Raw genomic sequence first — 19545 nt, forward strand, 5'->3', positions numbered from 1 at the left:
TTCACTTTGGAAGGAGTAACAGGAATGCAGAGTACTGGGCTAATGGGAAGATTCTTGGTAGTGTAGATGAGCAGAGAGATCTTGGTGTCCAGGTACATAAATCCCTGAAAGTTGCCACCCAGGTTAATAGGGCTGTTAAGAAGGCATATGGTGTGTTAGCTTTTATTAGTAGGGGGATCGAGTTTCGGAGCCACGAGGTCATGCTGCAGCTGTACAAAACTCTGGTGCGGCCGCACCTGGAGTATTGCGTGCAGTTCTGGTCACCGCATTATAGGAAGGATGTGGAAGCTTTGGAAAGGGTGCAGAGCAGATTTACTAGGATGTTGCCTGGTATGGAGGGAAGGTCTTACGAGGAAAGGCTGAGGGACTTGAGGTTGTTTTTGTTAGAGAGAAGGAGGAGGAGAGGTGACTTAATAGAGACATAGAAGATAATCAGAGGGTTAGATAGGGTGGATAGTGAGAGTCTTTTTCCTTGGATGGTGATGGCAAACACGAGGGGACATAGCTTTAAGTTGAGGGGTGATAGATATAGGACAGATGTCAGAGGTAGTTTCTTTACTCAGAGAGTAGTAGGGGCGTGGAACGCCCTGCCTGCAACAGTAGTAGACTCACCAACTTTAAGGGCATTTAAGTGGTCATTGGATAGACATATGGATGAAAATGGAATAGTGTAGGTCAGATGGTTTCACAGGTCGGCACAACATCGAGGGCCGAAGGGCCTGTACTGCGCTGTAATGTTCTATGTTCTATGAAAGGTTGGACGGGTTGGGGCTGTATTCATTAAAGTTTAGAAGGATGAGAGGTGATCTTATTAAAACATACAAGATTCTGAGGGGATTTGACAGCATGGATGTTGACTAGGGGGCACAGTTTAAAAATAAGGGGTCTCCCATTTAGAACAGAAGCGAGCAGAAATTTTTTCGCCGAGGGTCGTGAGTCAGGGGAACTCTCTTCCCCGGACAGCAGTGGAGGCAGGGTCATTGAATACTTTTAAGGCAAAGGTAGACAGATTCTTGACAAACAAGGGAGTCAAAGGTTATCAGGGGTAGGCAGGAAAGTGGACTTGAGTCACAATCAGGTCAGCCATGATCTTATGGAATGGCACAGCAGGCTCGAGGGGCCGAATGGCCTACTCCGTATGTGAAGATGATATGAACTGCCTGCAACAGGACATAGATAGGCTAGCAGAACGGGCAGAGAGGTGGAAGATAATAGGGGGAGGCAATATATAACTTAATGGCACAGTGCCGATGAGTGTGCAGGAACAGAGGGACCTGGGGGTGCACGTGCACTTTTGAAGGTGGCAGGACATATTGAGAGTGGTTAGTAAACCATACGGGATCTTGGGATTCATAAGTAGGGGTATTGAGTACAAAAGTAGGGAAGTTATGCTAAATCTTTATAAAGCTCTGGTTAGACCACAGTATTGCGTGCAGTTCTGCTCACCACACTTTAGGAAGAACGTGAGGGTCTTGATAGGGTGCAGAGGAGATTTACCAGAATAGAAACATAGAAAAACAGGAGCAGGAGTAGGCCATTTTGCCCTTCGAGCCTGCTCCGCTATTCAATATGATCATGGCTGATCATCCAAACTCAGTAACCTGTTCCCGCTTTCTCCCCGTATCCCTTGATCCCTTTAGCCCTGAGAACTATATCTAACTCTTTCTTGAATATATTTAATGATTTGGCCTCAACTGCTTTCTGTGGTAGAGAATTCCACAGGTTCACCACTCTCTGGGTGAAGAAATCTCTCATCTCAGTCCTAAATGGCCTACCCCTTATCCTTAGATTGTGACCCCTGGTCCTGGACTCTACCGCCATCGGGAACATCCTTCCTGCATCTCGTCTGTCCAGTCCTGTTAGAATTTTATAGGTTTCTATGAGATCACCTCTCATTCTTCTAAACTCTAGCGAATACAAACCTAATCAACCCAATCTCTCTTCAGACGTCAGTCCTGCCATCCCAGGAATCAGTCTGGTGAACCTTTGCTGCACTCCCTCCATAGCAAGAACATCCTTCCTCAAATCAGGAGACCAAAACTGCACACAATATTCCAGACGTGGTCTCATCAAGGCCTTGTATAATTGCAGCAAGACATCCCTACTCCTGTACTCGAATCCTCTCGCTATGTTCCAGGTATTAAGGATTTTAGTTTCAAGGTTAGGTTGGAATAGCTGGGGTTGTTCTCCTAAGAACAAAGGAGATTGAGGGGAGATTTAATAGAAGTGTACAAGATTATGACAGCTTTAGATAACTTAGACAAGGAAAAACTGTTCCCATTAAGGAATGGTAGAAGGACTGGGGGACATAAGTTGAAACTTTTGGGCAAAAGACACAGAGGGAATATGAGGAAGCAGTGGGTGGAAATGACCTGGAACTTACTGCCCACGAGTATGGTGGAAGCAGAGACAATCACTGGCTTCAAGAGGAAGTTGGATGGCCACTTGAGAGAAATAGAATGGCAGGACTACAGGGCTCGAACCAGGGAGTGAGACTGACTGCGTAGTTCTGTGGAGAGCCAACATGGACTCGATGAGCCAAATGGCCTCCTTCTGTGCCATAAACGACTCTATGTAAATAATATTCTGCTTTTCTACTCTTCCTGCCAAAGTGGACAGCCTGACATTTTCCCACATTATACTCTACCTGCCAAATTTTTGCCCACTCACTCAACCAATCAATAGCCCTTTGCAGACACTGTGTCCTCCTCAGAACTTGCTTTCCTACCTATCTTTGTATCATAAGCAAATTTGGCTACATTACACTCGATCCCTTCATCCAAGTTATTAATACAGATTGTAAATAGGTGAGGTCCCAGCACTGATCCATGCGGAACTTCACTAGTTACAGCTTACCTACCTGAAAATTTATCCCTATTCTCTGCTTCCTGTTAGCTAACCAATCCTCTATCAATGCTAATATATTACCTGCAACATGAGGTCATATCTTGTGTCTTAACCTTTTATGTGGCACCTTACTGAATGCCGTTTGGAAATCCAAATACACTACATCTACTGGTTCCCCTTTATCCTCCCTGCTTGTTACATCTTCAAAGAACTCTAATAAATTAGTCAAACACGATTTCCCTTTTATAAAACCATGTTGACTCTGCCTGATTGTTCTGTCATTTTCTAAATGTCCTGCTACTACTTCCTGAATAATGAATTCCAGCATCTTCCCAATGACAGGCCTTAGGCTAACTGGCCTATAGTTTCCTGTTTTCTGTCTCCCTCCTTTCCTGAATAATTTGAGGTTTTCCAATCTGCTGGGACCTTTCCAGAGTCTAGGGAAGTTTACAACCGGTGCATCCAAAATCTCGGTCCTTCCCTCAGTTTATTCTGTGGCAGTTTATTCTTGGTCCCAGTGACCCCTGTTTTATACCTGCTGATGTAGGGGTGTCTGAGGCCCTCCTCAGCAGTCAGCCGATGGTCTGGGTTGAAAACAAGCAGTTTTTTCAGCATGTCCAGAGCATCTGGTGGTGTGGTACTGGGCAACAGCTGATCGACCGAGGATCTGGGCCTGGGAGCAAAAAGATCAGATCACTGGACGAAATCTGGTAGTTGAATGACATGTTTTTACGATGATTGCTTGTGTGTGAACAGCTGACTCACCTGGTCAATATCTTCTGAACAACAGAGGCCCCATAATCAGAGTTAATGGACAGGACGTCTGAGGGGAGAGTGAAGAAGCACAGTTACCCACAGAGTACCCACCACAGCCTCTGACACTTAATAATAGGGCAGCATAAGAAACCGGCACCCCCCCAGACACTGCACCCCCCACCCCCACCGCACCCAGACACTGATCCCCCGCACCCAGACACTGCCCCACCCACACCCAGACACTGCACCCCGCCCCCACACCCAGACACCGCCCCCCCCCACACCCAGACACCGCCCCCCCCCCACACCCAGACACTGCCCCCCACACCCCCACACCCAGACACTGCACCCCGTCCCCACACCCAGACACTGACCCCCACACCCAGACACTGACCCCCACACCCCCACACCCAGACACTGATCCCCCGCACCCAGACACCGCCCCCCCCCACACCCAGACACCGCCCCCCCCCACACCCAGACACTGCCCCCCACACCTCCACACCCAGACACTGCACCCCGTCCCCACACCCAGACACTGACCCCCACACCCCCACACCCAGACACTGACCCCCACACCCCCACACCCAGACACTGATCCCCCGCACCCAGACACTGCCCCCCCCACACCCAGACACTGCACCCCGCCCCCACACCCAGACACCGCCTCCCCCCCACACCCAGACACTGCCCCCCCCCACACCCAGACACTGCCCCCCCCCCACACCCAGACACTGCACCCCGCCCCCACACCCAGACACCGCCTCCCCCCCACACCCAGACACTGCACCCCGCCCCCACACCCAGACACCGCCTCCCCCCCACACCCAGACACTGCACCCCGCCCCCACACCCAGACACTGCCCCCCCTTGACACCCAGACACGATGGGCCAAGCGGCCTCTTTCTCTGCCACAAACTTTCTCTGATTCTATTAACCCCAAAACCCCTGAGTATTACTATTACTATTATTATTATTACTATTACTACTATTATTATTACTATTATTATTATTACTATTACTACTATTATTATTACTATTATTATTATTACTATTACTACTATTATTATTACTATTATTATTATGGCAGGAGGCAGTTGAATGGTGAATGTACCTTCCTTGGAGGGTGCTGGAATTACACTCATGATTCTTTCAATTTGATTTATCGAGGAAGTTCCTGGAAAAAGAGGTTTCCCGAGCAGCATCTCTCCTAAAATACAGCCAACACTCCACATGTCTACGCCTTTGGTATATCTGTACAAAAAGACACATTTAACTTAGGTCAGGTTACATTGAATGTCTGAATATCTTTAATAGATGGAAACCAAAAGCAACCAGCACACAGCAGATAAATGTCCACATCACAGACCCAAAACAACCTGGTTCACTTTAAACTGCCCTCTGACATGAACCAGCAAGCTATACAGTTGTATTTAACGTGGCAGCTCACCAACACTTTCTCAATGGCAAGTGGAGATGGGGAACAAATGCTGGCCTTGACAGTGATGCTTCCATCTTGTGAATGAATTAAAAAAGGAGGCCAATCAGCCCCTTGAGTCTAATCTTCCACTTAATTAGATCACAGCATATTTGTCTCTTAATTCCACCTACCCTAACCCTCATCTCAGTTTCGAAATTTTCAACTGATCCTCAGCATCAACAGCTTTTGGGGAAAGAGAGTTCCAGATTTCCACTCCCCTTTGTGTTATGTACTTCCTGACAACATCCCTGAATAGCCAAGCTCTAATTTTAAGGCTATGCCCCTTTGTTCTGGACATCCCCAACCCCCAACACCTCCCAGAGGAAATAGTTTCTCTTTATCCACCCTTACAAATGCTTTAAACAGGTTAAACACCTCAAGTAGATCACCCCTTAATCTTCCAGACTCAAGTAAAGGCCTGTTCAGATCAGGAAAAAAAAACCCGACCCGAACCCGACAGGACCGCATCGGACCCGAGCCTCTCCATTTTTTTCCCGTGCCCAACCCAACCCTTTACCTACCTTCCTACTCCAAATCTACAGGAAGCTGCAGCATGAGCGCAATGATGTCAAAGAGATGCTCACTGTGTAGACTCAGAGTTTCCCTCCTTGACGTCCTGGACTCCCAGCTCAGGTAGGCTTTTCAACTTCTGACACTTAGCAGCAGAGTAAAATGCAATATGTACTGTGTGGGTCCGACCCAGACCCGGCCCGATCCGAGCCCAAAAGCCGGACACGGAAGAGCAACCCGACACATGTTGGGTTCGGGTCAGGTAGGGTAGCAGGCATTTAGACTCAAGGGAACACAAGCCTAGTTTATTCAACCTGACTTGATAATTTAACTGCCATTCTGGTGAATCTGTGCAGCTCCCCCTCCAAGGCCAAAATATCCTTCCTGAGGTGCGATCTCCAGAACTGAACACAGTTACTCCAGGTGGGGTTTAACCAGAGCTGTGTACAACTGAACACAGTTACTCCAGGTGGGGTTTAACCAGAGTTGTGTACAACTGAACACAGTTACTCCAGGTGGGGTTTAACCAGAGCTGTATACAACTGAACACAGTTACTCCAGATGGGGTTTAACCAGAGCTGTGTACAACTGAACACAGTTACTCCAGGTGGGGTTTAACCAGAGTTGTGTGCAACTGAACACAGTTACTCCAGGTGGGGTTTAACCAGAGTTGTGTACAACTGAACACAGTTACTCCAGGTGGGGTTTAACCAGAGCTGTGTACAACTGAACACAGTTACTCCAGGTGGGGTTTAACCAGAGTTGTGTACAACTGAGCACAGTTACTCCAGGTGGGGTTTAACCAGAGCTGTATACAACTGAACACAGTTACTCCAGGTGGGGTTTAACCAGAGTTGTGTACAAGAATTAGAATTAGAACATTACAGCGCAGTGCAGGCCCTTCGGCCCTCGATGTTGCGCCGACCTGTGAAACCATCTGACCTACACTATTCCATTTTCATCCATATGTCTATCCAATGACCACTTAAATGCCCTTAAAGTTGGCGAGTCTACTACTGCTGCAGGCAGGGCGTTCCACGCCCCTACTACTCTCTGAGTAAAGAAACTACCTCTGATATCTGTCCGATATCTATCACCCCTCAACTTGAAGCTATGTCCCCTCGTGTTTGCCATCACCATCCGAGGAAAAAGACTCTCACTATCCACCCTATCGAACCCTCTGATTATCTTATATGTCTCTATTAAGTCACCTCTCCTCCTCCTTCTCTCCAACGAAAACAACCTCAAGTCCCTCAGCCTTTCCTCGTAAGACCTTCCCTCCATACCAGGCAACATCCTAGTAAATCTCCTCTGCACACTTTCCAAAGCTTCCACATCCTTCCTATAATGTGGTGACCAGAACTGCACGCAATACTCCAGGTGCGGTCTCACCAGAGTTTTGTACAGCTGCAGCATGACCTCGTGGCTCCGAAACTCAATCCCCCTACTAATAAAAGCTAACACACCATATGCCTTCTTAACAGCCCTATTAACCTGGGTAGCAACTTTCAGGGATTTATGCACCTGGACATCAAGATCTCTCTGTTCATCTACACTACCAAGAATCTTCCCATTAGCCCAGTACTCTGCATTCCTGTTACTCCTTCCAAAGTGAATCACCTCACACTTCTCCGCATTAAACTCCATTTGCCATCTCTCAGCCCAGCTCTGCAGCCTATCTATGTTCCTCTGTACCCTACAACATCCTTCGGCACTATCCACAACGCCACCGACCTTAGTGTCATCCGCAAATTTACTAACCCACCCTTCGACACCCTCTTCCAGGGCATTTACAAAAATGACAAACAGCAGTGGCCCCAAAACAGATCCTTGCGGTACACCACTAGTAACTAAACTCCAGGATGAACATTTGCCATCAACCACCACCCTCTGTCTTCTTTCAGCTAGCCAAATTTCTGATCCAACTGAACACAGTTACACCAGGTGGGGTTTAACCAGAGTTGTGTACAACTAAACACAGCTACTCCAGGTGGGGTTTAACCAGAGCTGTTTAAAACTGAACACAGTTACTCCAGGTGGGGTTTAACCAGAGCTGTGTACAACTGAACACAGCTACTCCAGGTGGGGTTTAATCTGAGTTGTGTACAACTGAACACAGTTACTCCAGGTGGGGTTTAACCAGAGTTGTGTACAACTGAACACAGCTACTCCAGGTGGGGTTTAATCTGAGTTGTGTACAACTGAACACAGTTACTCCAGGTGGGGTTTAACCAGAGTTGTGTACAACTGAACACAGCGACTCCAGGTGGGGTTTAACCAGAGCTGTTTACAACTGAACACAGTTACTCCAGGTGGGGTTTAACCAGAGCTGTGTACAACTGAACACAGCGACTCCAGGTGGGGTTTAACCAGAGCTGTTTACAACTGAACACAGTCACTCCAGGTGGGGTTTAACCAGAGCTGTTTACAACTGAACACAGTTACTCCAGGTGGGGTTTAACCAGAGCTGTTTACAACTGAACACAGTTACTCCAGGTGGGGTTTAACCAGAGTTGTGTACAACTGAACACAGTTACTCCAGGTGGGGTTTAACCAGAGCTGTTTACAACTGAACACAGTTACTCCAGGTGGGGTTTAACCAGAGCTGTGCACAACTGAACACAGTTACTCCAGGTGAGGTTTAACCAGAGTTGTGTACAACTGAACACAGTTACTCCAGGTGGGGTTTAACCAGAGCTGTTTACAACTGAACACAGTTACTCCAGGTGGGGTTTAACCAGAGTTGTGTACAACTGAACACAGTTACTCCAGATGGGGTTTAAGCAGAGCTGTATACAACTGAACACAGTTACTCCAGGTGGGGTTTAACCAGAGCTGTTTACAACTGAACACAGTTACTCCAGGTGGGGTTTAACCAGAGCTGTTTACAACTGAACACAGTTACTCCAGGTGGGGTTTAACCAGAGTTGTGTACAACTGAACACAGTTACTCCAGGTGGGGTTTAACCAGAGCTGTTTACAACTGAACACAGTTACTCCAGGTGGGGTTTAACCAGAGTTGTGTACAACTGAACACAGTTACTCCAGATGGGGTTTAAGCAGAGCTGTATACAACTGAACACAGTTACTCCAGGTGGGGTTTAACCAGAGCTGTTTACAACTGAACACAGTTACTCCAGGTGGGGTTTAACCAGAGTTGTGTACAACTGAACACAGTTACTCCAGGTGGGGTTCAACCAGAGCTGTTTACAACTGAACACAGCGACTCCAGGTGGGGTTTAACCAGAGTTGTATACAACTGAACACAGTTACTCCAGGTGGGGTTCAACCAGAGCTGTTTACAACTGAACACAGTTACTCCAGGTGGGGTTTAACCAGAGCTGTTTACAACTGAACACAGTTACTCCAGGTGGGGTTTAACCAGAGCTGTATACAACTGAACACAGTTACTCCAGGTGGGGTTTAACCAGAGCTGTTTACAACTGAACACAGTCACTCCAGGTGGGGTTTAACCAGAGCTGTATACAACTGAACACAGTTACTCCAGGTGGGGTTTAACCAGAGCTGTTTACAACTGAACACAGTCACTCCTGGTGGGGTTTAACCAGAGCTGTTTACAACTGAACACAGTTACTCCAGGTGGGGTTTAACCAGAGTTGTGTACAACTAAACACAGTTACTCCAGGTGGGGTTCAACCAGAGTTGTGTACAACTGAACACAGCGACTCCAGGTGGGGTTTAATCAGAGTTGTGTACAACTGAACACAGTCACTCCAGGTGGGGTTTAACCAGAGCTGTGTACAACTGAACACAGCGACTCCAGGTGGGGTTTAACCAGAGCTGTTTACAACTGAACACAGTTACTCCAGGTGGGGTTTAACCAGAGTTGTGTACAACTGAACACAGCGACTCCAGGTGGGGTTTAACCAGAGTTGTGTACAACTGAACACAGTTACTCCAGGTGGGGTTTAACCAGAGCTGTGTACAACTGAACACAGTTACTCCAGATGGGGTTTAAGCAGAGCTGTATACAACTGAACACAGTTACTCCAGGTGGGGTTTAACCAGAGCTGTTTACAACTGAACACAGTTACTCCAGGTGGGGTTTAACCAGAGCTGTTTACAACTGAACACAGTTACTCCAGGTGGGGTTTAACCAGAGTTGTGTACAACTGAACACAGTTACTCCAGATGGGGTTTAACCAGAGCTGTTTACAACTGAACACAGTTACTCCAGGTGGGGTTTAACCAGAGTTGTGTACAACTGAACACAGTTACTCCAGATGGGGTTTAAGCAGAGCTGTATACAACTGAACACAGTTACTCCAGGTGGGGTTTAACCAGAGCTGTTTACAACTGAACACAGTTACTCCAGGTGGGGTTTAACCAGAGTTGTGTACAACTGAACACAGTTACTCCAGGTGGGGTTCAACCAGAGCTGTTTACAACTGAACACAGCGACTCCAGGTGGGGTTTAACCAGAGTTGTATACAACTGAACACAGTTACTCCAGGTGGGGTTCAACCAGAGCTGTTTACAACTGAACACAGTTACTCCAGGTGGGGTTTAACCAGAGCTGTTTACAACTGAACACAGTTACTCCAGGTGGGGTTTAACCAGAGCTGTATACAACTGAACACAGTTACTCCAGGTGGGGTTTAACCAGAGCTGTTTACAACTGAACACAGTCACTCCAGGTGGGGTTTAACCAGAGCTGTATACAACTGAACACAGTTACTCCAGGTGGGGTTTAACCAGAGCTGTTTACAACTGAACACAGTCACTCCTGGTGGGGTTTAACCAGAGCTGTTTACAACTGAACACAGTTACTCCAGGTGGGGTTTAACCAGAGTTGTGTACAACTAAACACAGTTACTCCAGGTGGGGTTCAACCAGAGTTGTGTACAACTGAACACAGCGACTCCAGGTGGGGTTTAATCAGAGTTGTGTACAACTGAACACAGTCACTCCAGGTGGGGTTTAACCAGAGCTGTGTACAACTGAACACAGCGACTCCAGGTGGGGTTTAACCAGAGCTGTTTACAACTGAACACAGTTACTCCAGGTGGGGTTTAACCAGAGTTGTGTACAACTGAACACAGCGACTCCAGGTGGGGTTTAACCAGAGTTGTGTACAACTGAACACAGTTACTCCAGGTGGGGTTTAACCAGAGCTGTGTACAACTGAACACAGCGACTCCAGGTGGGGTTTAACCAGAGCTGTTTACAACTGAACACAGTTACTCCAGGTGGGGTTTAACCAGAGTTGTGTACAACTGAACACAGCGACTCCAGGTGGGGTTTAACCAGAGTTGTGTACAACTGAACACAGTTACTCCAGGTGGGGTTTAATCAGAGTTGTGTACAACTGAACACAGTTACTCCAGGTGGGGTTTAACCAGAGTTGTGTACAACTGAACACAGCGACTCCAGGTGGGGTTTAACCAGAGTTGTGTACAACTGAACACAGCGACTCCAGGTGGGGTTTAACCAGAGTTGTGTACAACTGAACACAGTTACTCCAGGTGGGGTTTAACCAGAGCTGTGTGCAACTGAACACAGTTACTCCAGGTGGGGTTTAACCAGAGCTGTTTACAACTGAACACAGTTACTCCAGGTGGGGTTTAACCAGAGTTGTGTACAACTGAACACAGTTACTCCAGGTGGGGTTTAACCAGAGTTGTGTACAACTGAACACAGTTACTCCAGGTGGGGTTTAACCAGAGCTGTGTACAACTGAACACAGTTACTCCAGGTGGGGTTTAACCAGAGTTGTGTACAACTGAACACAGTTACTCCAGGTGGGGTTTAACCAGAGCTGTGTACAACTGAACACAGTTACTCCAGGTGGGGTTTAACCAGAGTTGTGTACAACTGAACACAGCGACTCCAGGTGGGGTTTAACCAGAGTTGTGTACAACTGAACACAGTTACTCCAGGTGGGGTTTAACCAGAGCTGTGTACAACTGAACACAGTCACTCCAGGTGGGGTTTAACCAGAGTTGTGTACAACTGAACACAGTTACTCCAGGTGGGGTTTAACCAGAGCTGTGTACAACTGAACACAGTTACTCCAGGTGGGGTTTAACCAGAGTTGTGTACAACTGAACACAGCGACTCCAGGTGGGGTTTAACCAGAGTTGTGTACAACTGAACACAGTTACTCCAGGTGGGGTTTAACCAGTGCTGTGTACAACTGAACACAGTTACTCCAGGTGGGGTTTAACCAGAGCTGTATACAACTGAACACAGTTACTCCAGGTGGGGTTTAACCAGAGTTGTGTACAACTGAACACAGCGACTCCAGGTGGGGTTTAACCAGAGTTGTATACAACTGAACACAGTTACTCCAGGTGGGGTTTAACCAGAGCTGTTTACAACTGAACACAGTTACTCCAGGTGGGGTTTAACCAGAGCTGTGTACAACTGAACACAGTTACTCCAGGTGGGGTTTAACCAGAGCTGTTTACAACTGAACACAGTTACTCCAGGTGGGGTTTAACCAGAGTCATATACAACTGAACACAGTTACTCCAGGTGGGGTTTAACCAGAGCTGTGTGCAACTGAACACAGTTACTCCAGGTGGGGAGTTGAGTACAACTGAACACAGTTACTCCAGGTGGGGTTTAACCAGAGTCATATACAACTGAAGTGCAACTTTCACCCACTTTGTATTGCAGCCCTCCAGATGGAGACTAACATTCCATTAGCGTTTTTAATTTTTTTTGTACCTGCCCAGTATCAATGATCCTTTGCAACTATCTGCTCTTATCTACGTTAACTTGGTGCCATCAGCGAACTTGGATCTCCAGCTCTCTATTCCTTGATATAAGTCATTTATCAATATAGTGAACAGTTGTGGCTCGAGTACAGATCCTGGGGAGGGCGGAACAGCACTTGTCACATCCTGCCTATTTGAGTACATACCTCTTATTCCTCTGTCTCCTATCTCCTCACCAATTCCATACCCAAGCTAATAGGTTCCATGTGCTCTCATTCTTTGTGACCGGTCTCTTACGTGGAACCTTGTCAAACGTTTTGTTTTGCACTGGAGTGCTGACTTGGGTTGCATTAGAGTGCTGAAGTGTGAGTTTTGTGACTGAGGGTAAAAAAGGTTTAGTTGTATCTAAAGTCTAGTCTTTTAAGTAGCAAATTAACTTAACTGTTGCTGTTTGGGTTGGAGAAGGTGAGTTTTCGGCCAGCTTTAAACAGAGTTCACTCAAGCTCTGCTTGCAGCTGCACCTTGTTAATTAGAGAATTAGCTTAAACTAGTTTTCAGGGGCTAGAGTCTGTCAGTATAAAAGTGGGCCATCTTACAGTGCTGACTTCGCTTGCACTGGTTTGCTGACTTGGGTTGCATTAGAGTGCTAAAGTGGGAGTTTTGTGACTGAGGGAGTTCGGTGAGGAGGAAGCGAGGAGCTCCTTTCATTTCCTACCTGCCCTCAAAGAGCGTGAGGGGAGCTGAGAATTTCCACAGAGCACAGCTGACTGGTGAGTAAGTCCTGGTGGGTATTTTTCAAACTGGGTTGAATTCTAAGTCATTGTTTTAGGAAGACTTCGTTGATTTATTTTTTATCCTAATAGTCTTCTAAAGTTTTAAATTTAAAGGGTTTAGTCATGGCAGGAGAGCTTAAAGCCGTGGTTTGATCCTCTTGCTGCATGTGGGAATCCGGGAACATTTCCAGTCCCCGGGACCAGCATGTGTGCAGGAAGTGTGTCCAGCTGCAGCTCCTGGAAGCTCGGGTTTCAGAGCTGGAACGGGGGCTGGAAACACTGTGGAGCATCCGCGAGTCTGAGAGCATTGTGGATAGCACATATAGAGAGGTGGTCACACCACAGCTGAAGGGACTTGAGGAAGGAAGGGAATGGGTGACCACCAGGCAGTCCAAGAGAAACAGGCAGGTAGTTCAGGGAGTCCCCTGGGGTCCCGCTTGCAAATCGGTATTCCATTTTGGAGGCTGATGAGTCTGCTTCCTCCAGGGAGTGTGGACAGAGCCAAGCTCTGGCACCACAAGCAGCCTGTCTGCACAGGAAGAGGGAAAGAGAGGAAGAGCAATAGTAAGAGGGGATTCCATAGTCAGAGGAACAGATAGGCGCTACTGTGGCCATCAACGTGACTCCCGGATGGTGTGTTGCCTCCCTGGTGCCAGGGTCCAGGATGTCACTGAACGGCTGCAGGGCATCCTGAAGGGGGAGGGTGATAAGGCAGATGTCATGGTACATGTTGGTACCAATAACAAAGGTAGAAAGAGGGATGAGGTCTTGCAACAAGAATTCAGGGAGTTAGGCAGTAGACTAAAAAGCAGGACCTCTCGGATTGTAATCTCTGGATTACTCCCAGTGCCATGTGCTAGCGAGTTTAGAAATAGGAGAAGAGCACAGATGAATACGTGGCTTAAGAGTTGGTGCAGGAGGGAGGGTTTTAGATTCCTGGATCACTGGGACCATTTCTGGGGAAGGTGGGACCTGTACAAGCGTCTACATCTGAACCAGAGGGGGACTAACATCCTTGCTGGCGGGTTTGCTAGTGCTGTTGGGAGGAGTTTAAACTAATTTGGCAGGGGGAGGGGATGCAGACTCCTAGCAGAATAGGGACACAGCTAAACACAGGAAAGCAAACAAGTGAGAGGGAATACAGCGGAAGTAAGTTTCAAGGGAGTAAGACCAGGATGGATGGCCTCAACTTTAATGCCAGGAGTATTACAGGTAAAACGGATGAGTTAAGGGCAAGGATTGACACATGGAATTGTGATATAGTAGCCATCAAGGAGACATGGTGATTGGCAGCTCAATATCCCGGGATACAGAATCTTCAGGCGAGACAGAGGAGGGGGTAAAAGAGGAGGGGGCATTGCAATATTACTTAAGGTGTCAGTTACTGCAGTAAGGAGAGATGATATCTTGGAGGGGGCATCAAATGAAGCTTTATGGGTAGAGTTTAGGTATAAAAAAGGGACAGCCACCTTGCTAGGTGTTTATTATAGACCACCAGATTGTCAGCGGAAAATTGAGGAGCAAATATGTGCACAATTCGCAGAGGTGTGTAAAAATAATAGGGTAATTATATTAGGTGATTTCAACTTTCCCAACATTAATTGGGATAGTCATCATGTTAAGGGCTGAGTTGGAGTGGAGTTCTTAAAATGTATACAGGAGAACTTTTTAGCTCAAGATGTAGAGGATCCAACAAGGGAGGGTGCAGTGATGGACCTAATTCTGGGGAATGAAGCCGGACAGGTGGTTGATGTGTTGGTGGGAGTGCATTTTGGTGATAGCGACCACAACATGGTACAATTTAAGCTTGTTATGAAGAAAGAAATAGACAAACTGCAAAAAAAGGTTTTGGATTGGGGGAGAGTGAATTTTAGTCAAATAAGGCAGGATCTGGCCAAGGTAGACTGGAAAGAGTTACTTGCCTGGAAATCTACAGAAGAGCAGTGGGGGGCATTCAAAAAGGAAATGGGGAGGGTACAGGCCCAACATGTTCCCTCTCGGGTAACAGGTAGGAGCAACACGTCCAGAGAACCATGGATGACCAGAAACATTCAGGGTACGATGAGAAGGAAAAGAGAAGCTTTTAGCAAAGACAAGGAGAGCAAATCAATGGAAGCATTAGTGGAGTACAGAAAGTGTAGGATGGAGCTGAAGAAAGCAATTGGGAGAGCAAAGCGGGGATATGAGAAAGCTCTGGCTGGTAAAAGTAGGGAAAATCCCAAGATATTCTATAAGTATATCAATGGGAAGAGGATAACCAGGGAAAGAGTAGGACCCATTAGGGACCCAGGGGGAAATCTGTGAGTGGAGCCAGAGGACATTGGTAGGGTGTTGAACGAATACTTCACATCTGTCTTCACCCAAGAGAATGAGGATGTAGATATGGAACTTAGAGAGAGAGACTGTGAGGTTCTTGAGCAAATTGTCAGAGGGAGTGACAAGGTATTGGAGGTTTTGGCAGGCTTAAAAGTGGACAAATCTCCAGGTCCGGACGATTTGTGTCCCAGGATGCTGTGGGAGGTGAAGGTGGAGATTGCAGGGGCTCTGAACCAAATTTTTAATTCCTCTCTGGCCACGGGGGAGGTGCCGGAGGACTGGAGAACAGCTAATGTGATCCCACTATTTAAGAAAGGTTATAGAGATAAGCCAGGGAACTACAGACCAGTGAATCTCGCGTCAGTGGTAGGGAAACTATTGGAGAAAATTCTGAAGGAGAGAATCTATCTCCACTTGGAGAGGCAAAATTTGATTCGGAATAGTCAGCATGGCTTTGTCAGAGGGAGGTCATGCCTAACAAATTTGATTGAATTTTTTGAGCATGTGACCAGGTGTGTAGACGAGGGGAGTGCAGTTGATGTAGTTTACATGGATTTCAGCAAAGCCTTTGACAAGATCCCACATGGGAGACTTATCAAGAAAGCAAATGCACATGGGATACAAGGTAACTTGACAAGGTGGATTCAAAATTGGCTTAGCTGTAGGAGACAGAGAGTGATGACAGACGGCTGTTTTAGTGACTGGAAGCCAGTGTCCAGTGGCGTACCACAGGGATCTGTGCTGGGTCCCCTAATGTTTGTCATTTATATAAATGACAGATGACTATGTGGGGGGTAGGATCAGTAAGTTCGCAGATGACACAAAGATTGGCCGAGTGGTTAACAGTGAGGTTGAGTGTCTTGGGGTACAGGAAGATATAGACGGGATGGTCAAATGGGCAGAAAAGTGGCAGATGGAATTTAACGCTGAAAAGTGTGAGGTGATCGTGAAGTGGGCCCACATCAGAGACGCCATCTATGAATCAGCTTTGACCACCTACGGCAAAAGTGCGAAGAGAAATGCAGACTGGTTTCAATCTCATAATGAAGAGCTGGAACCTGTCATAGCCGCTAAGCGCATTGCACTGTTGAACTACAAGAAAGCCCCAGCGATTTAACATCCGCAGCACTTAAAGCAGCCAGAAGCACTGCACAAAGAACAGCCAGGCGCTGCGCAAACGACTACTGGCAACACCTATGCAGACATATTCAGCTGGCCTCAGACACTGGAAACATCAGAGGAACGTATGATGGCATGAAGAGAGCTCTTGGGCCAACCATCAAGAAGATCGTCCCCCTCAAATCTAAATCAGGGGACATAATCACTGACCAACACAAACAAATGGACCGCTGGGTTGAGCACTACCTAGAACTGTACTCCATGGAGAATGCTGTCACTGAGACTGCCCTCAATGCAGCCCAGCCTCTACCAGTCATGGATGAGCTGGACATACAGCCAACAAAATCGGAACTCAGTGATGCCATTGATTCTCTACCCAGTGGAAAAGCCCCTGGGAAGGACAGCATTACCCCTGAAATAATCAAGAGTGCCAAGCCTGCTATACTCTCAGCACTACATGAACTGCTATGCCTGTGTTGGGACGAGGGAGCAGTACCCCAGGACATGCGCGATGCCAATATCATCACCCTCTATAAAAATAAAGATGACCGCGTTGACTGCAACAACTACCGTGGAATCTCCCTGCTCAGTAGAGTGGGGAATGTCTTTGCTCGAGTCGCTCTGAACAGGCTCCAGAAGCTGGCCGAGCGCGTCTACCCTGAGGCACAGTGTGGCTTTCGTGCAGAGAGATCGACCGTTGACATGCTGTTCTCCCTTCGTCAAATACAGGAGAAATGCCGTGAACAACAGATGCCCCTCTACATTGCTTTCATTGATCTCACCAAAGCCTTTGACCTCGTCAGCAGACGTGGTCTCTTCAGACTACTAGAAAAGATTGGATGCCCACCAAAGCTACTAAGTATCATCACCTCATTCCAGGACAATATGAAAGACACAATTCAACATGGTGGCTCCTCATCAGAGCCCTTTCCTATCCTGAGTGGCGTGAAACAGGGCTGTGTTCTCGCACCCACACTTTTTGGGATTTTCTTCTCCCTGCTGCTTTCACATGCGTTCAAGTCCTCTGAAGAAGGAATTTTCCTCCACACAAGATCAGGGGGCAGGTTGTTCAACCTTGCTCGTCTAAGAGCGAAGACCAAAGTACGGAAAGTCCTCATCAGGGAACTCCTCTTTGCTGACGATGCTGCTTTTACATCTCACACTGAAGAGTGCCTGCAGAGTCTCATCGACAAGTTTGCGGCTGCCTGCAATGAATTTGGCCTAACCATTAGCCTCAAGAAAACGAACATCATGGGGCAGGATGTCAGAAATGCTCCATCCATCAATATTGGCGACCACGCTCTGGAAGTGGTTCAAGAGTTCACCTACCTAGGCTCAACTATCACCAGTAACCTGTCTCTAGATGCAGAAATCAACAAGCGCATGGGAAAGGCTTCCACTGCTATGTCCAGACTGGCCAAGAGTGTGGGAAAATGGCGCACTGACAAGGAACACAAAAGTCCGAGTGTATCAGGCCTGTGTCCTCAGTACCTTGCTCTATGGCAGCGAGGCCTGGACAACGTATGTCAGCCAAGAGCGACGTCTCAATTCATTCCATCTTCGCTGCCTCCGGAGAATACTTGGCATCAGGTGGCAGGACCGTATCTCCAACACAGAAGTCCTCGAGGCGGCCAACATCCCCAGCTTGTACACACTACTGAGTCAGCGGCGCTTGAGATGGCTTGGCCATGTGAGCCGCATGGAAGATGGCAGGATCCCCAAAGACACATTGTACAGCGAGCTCGCCACTGGTATCAGACCCACCGGCCGTCCATGTCTCCGCTTTAAAGACGTCTGCAAATGCGACATGAAATCCTGTGACACTGATCACAAGTCGTGGGAGTCAGTTGCCAGCGTTCGCCAGAGCTGGCGGGCAGCCATAAAGACGGGGCTAAAATGTGGCGAGTCGAAGAGACTTAGTAGTTGGCAGGAAAAAAGACAGAAGCGCAAGGGGAGAGCCAACTGTGCAACAGCCCCGACAAACAAATTTCTCTGCAGCACCTGTGGAAGAGCCTGTCACTCTAGAATTGGCCTTTATAACCACTCCATGCGCGGCTTCACAAACCACTGACCACCTCCAGGTGCATATCCATTGTCTCTCGAGATAAGGAGGCCAAAGAAGGAAGAGATACACTTTGGAAGGAGAAATGTGACACGGAAGTATTCAATGAATGGCCTAACACTGGGAAGTTCCGAGGAACAAAGGGACCTTGGCGTGTTTGTCCATAGATCTCTGAAGGCAGAAGGGCAGGTTAATAGGGTGGTGAAAAAGGCATATGGGACACTTGCCTTTATCAATCGAGGCATAGATTACAAAAGCAGAGAGGTCATGTTGGAGTTGTATCAAACTTTGGTAAGGTCACAGCTGGAGTACTGTGTGCAATTCTGGTCACCACATTATAGAAAGGATGTAATTGCACCGGAGGGGGTGCCGAGGCGATTCACCAGGATGTTGCCTGGGATGGAACATTTAAGCTATGAAGTGAGGTTGGAAAGGCTTGGGTTGTTATCGCTGGAGCAGAGAAGACTGAGGGGTGACCTGATCGAGGTGTACAAGATTATGAGGGACATGGACAGGGTGGATGGGGAGCAGCTGTTCCCCTTCGTTGAAGGGTCAGTTACGAGGGGTCACAAGTTTAAAGTGAGGGGCAGGAGGTTTATTTGATTTTTTTTTTGATTTAGAGATACAGCACTGAAACAGGCCCTTCGGCCCACCGAGTCTGTGCCGACCATTAACCACCCATTTATACTAATCCTACACTAATCTCATATTCCTACCACATCCTCACCTGTCCCTATATTCCCCTACCACCTACCTATACTAGGGGCAATTTATAATGGCCAATTTACCTATCAACCTGCAAGTCTTTTGGCTGTGGGGGATTTGAGGAAGAACTTTTTTACCCAGAGGGTGGTGACGGTCTGAAATGCCCTGCCTGGGAGGGTGGTAGAGGCGGGTTGCCTCACATCCTTTAAATAGTACCTGGATGAGCACTTGGCACGTCATAAAATTCAAGGCTATGGGCCAAGTGCTGGCAAATGGGATTCGGTAGACAGGTCA

General features: G+C 47.5%; 1 protein-coding gene across 1 annotated transcript in view; it reads right to left on the reverse strand.

Annotated features, from left to right (window-relative positions):
• Window positions 1-19545, reverse strand: part of mapk15 (mitogen-activated protein kinase 15) — a gene marked incomplete at its 5' end in the record, with an annotated part of 263793 nt that overhangs the window by 193353 nt on the left and 50895 nt on the right. Inside the window, 3 exon segments of the mRNA XM_068025957.1 lie at window positions 3383-3520; window positions 3613-3670; window positions 4718-4857. Coding sequence (XP_067882058.1) covers window positions 3383-3520; window positions 3613-3670; window positions 4718-4857 — 336 coding nt within the window.

Source organism: Heterodontus francisci, unplaced genomic scaffold (genome assembly GCF_036365525.1).
Source record: "Heterodontus francisci isolate sHetFra1 unplaced genomic scaffold, sHetFra1.hap1 HAP1_SCAFFOLD_596, whole genome shotgun sequence".
NCBI lineage: Eukaryota > Metazoa > Chordata > Chondrichthyes > Heterodontiformes > Heterodontidae > Heterodontus > Heterodontus francisci.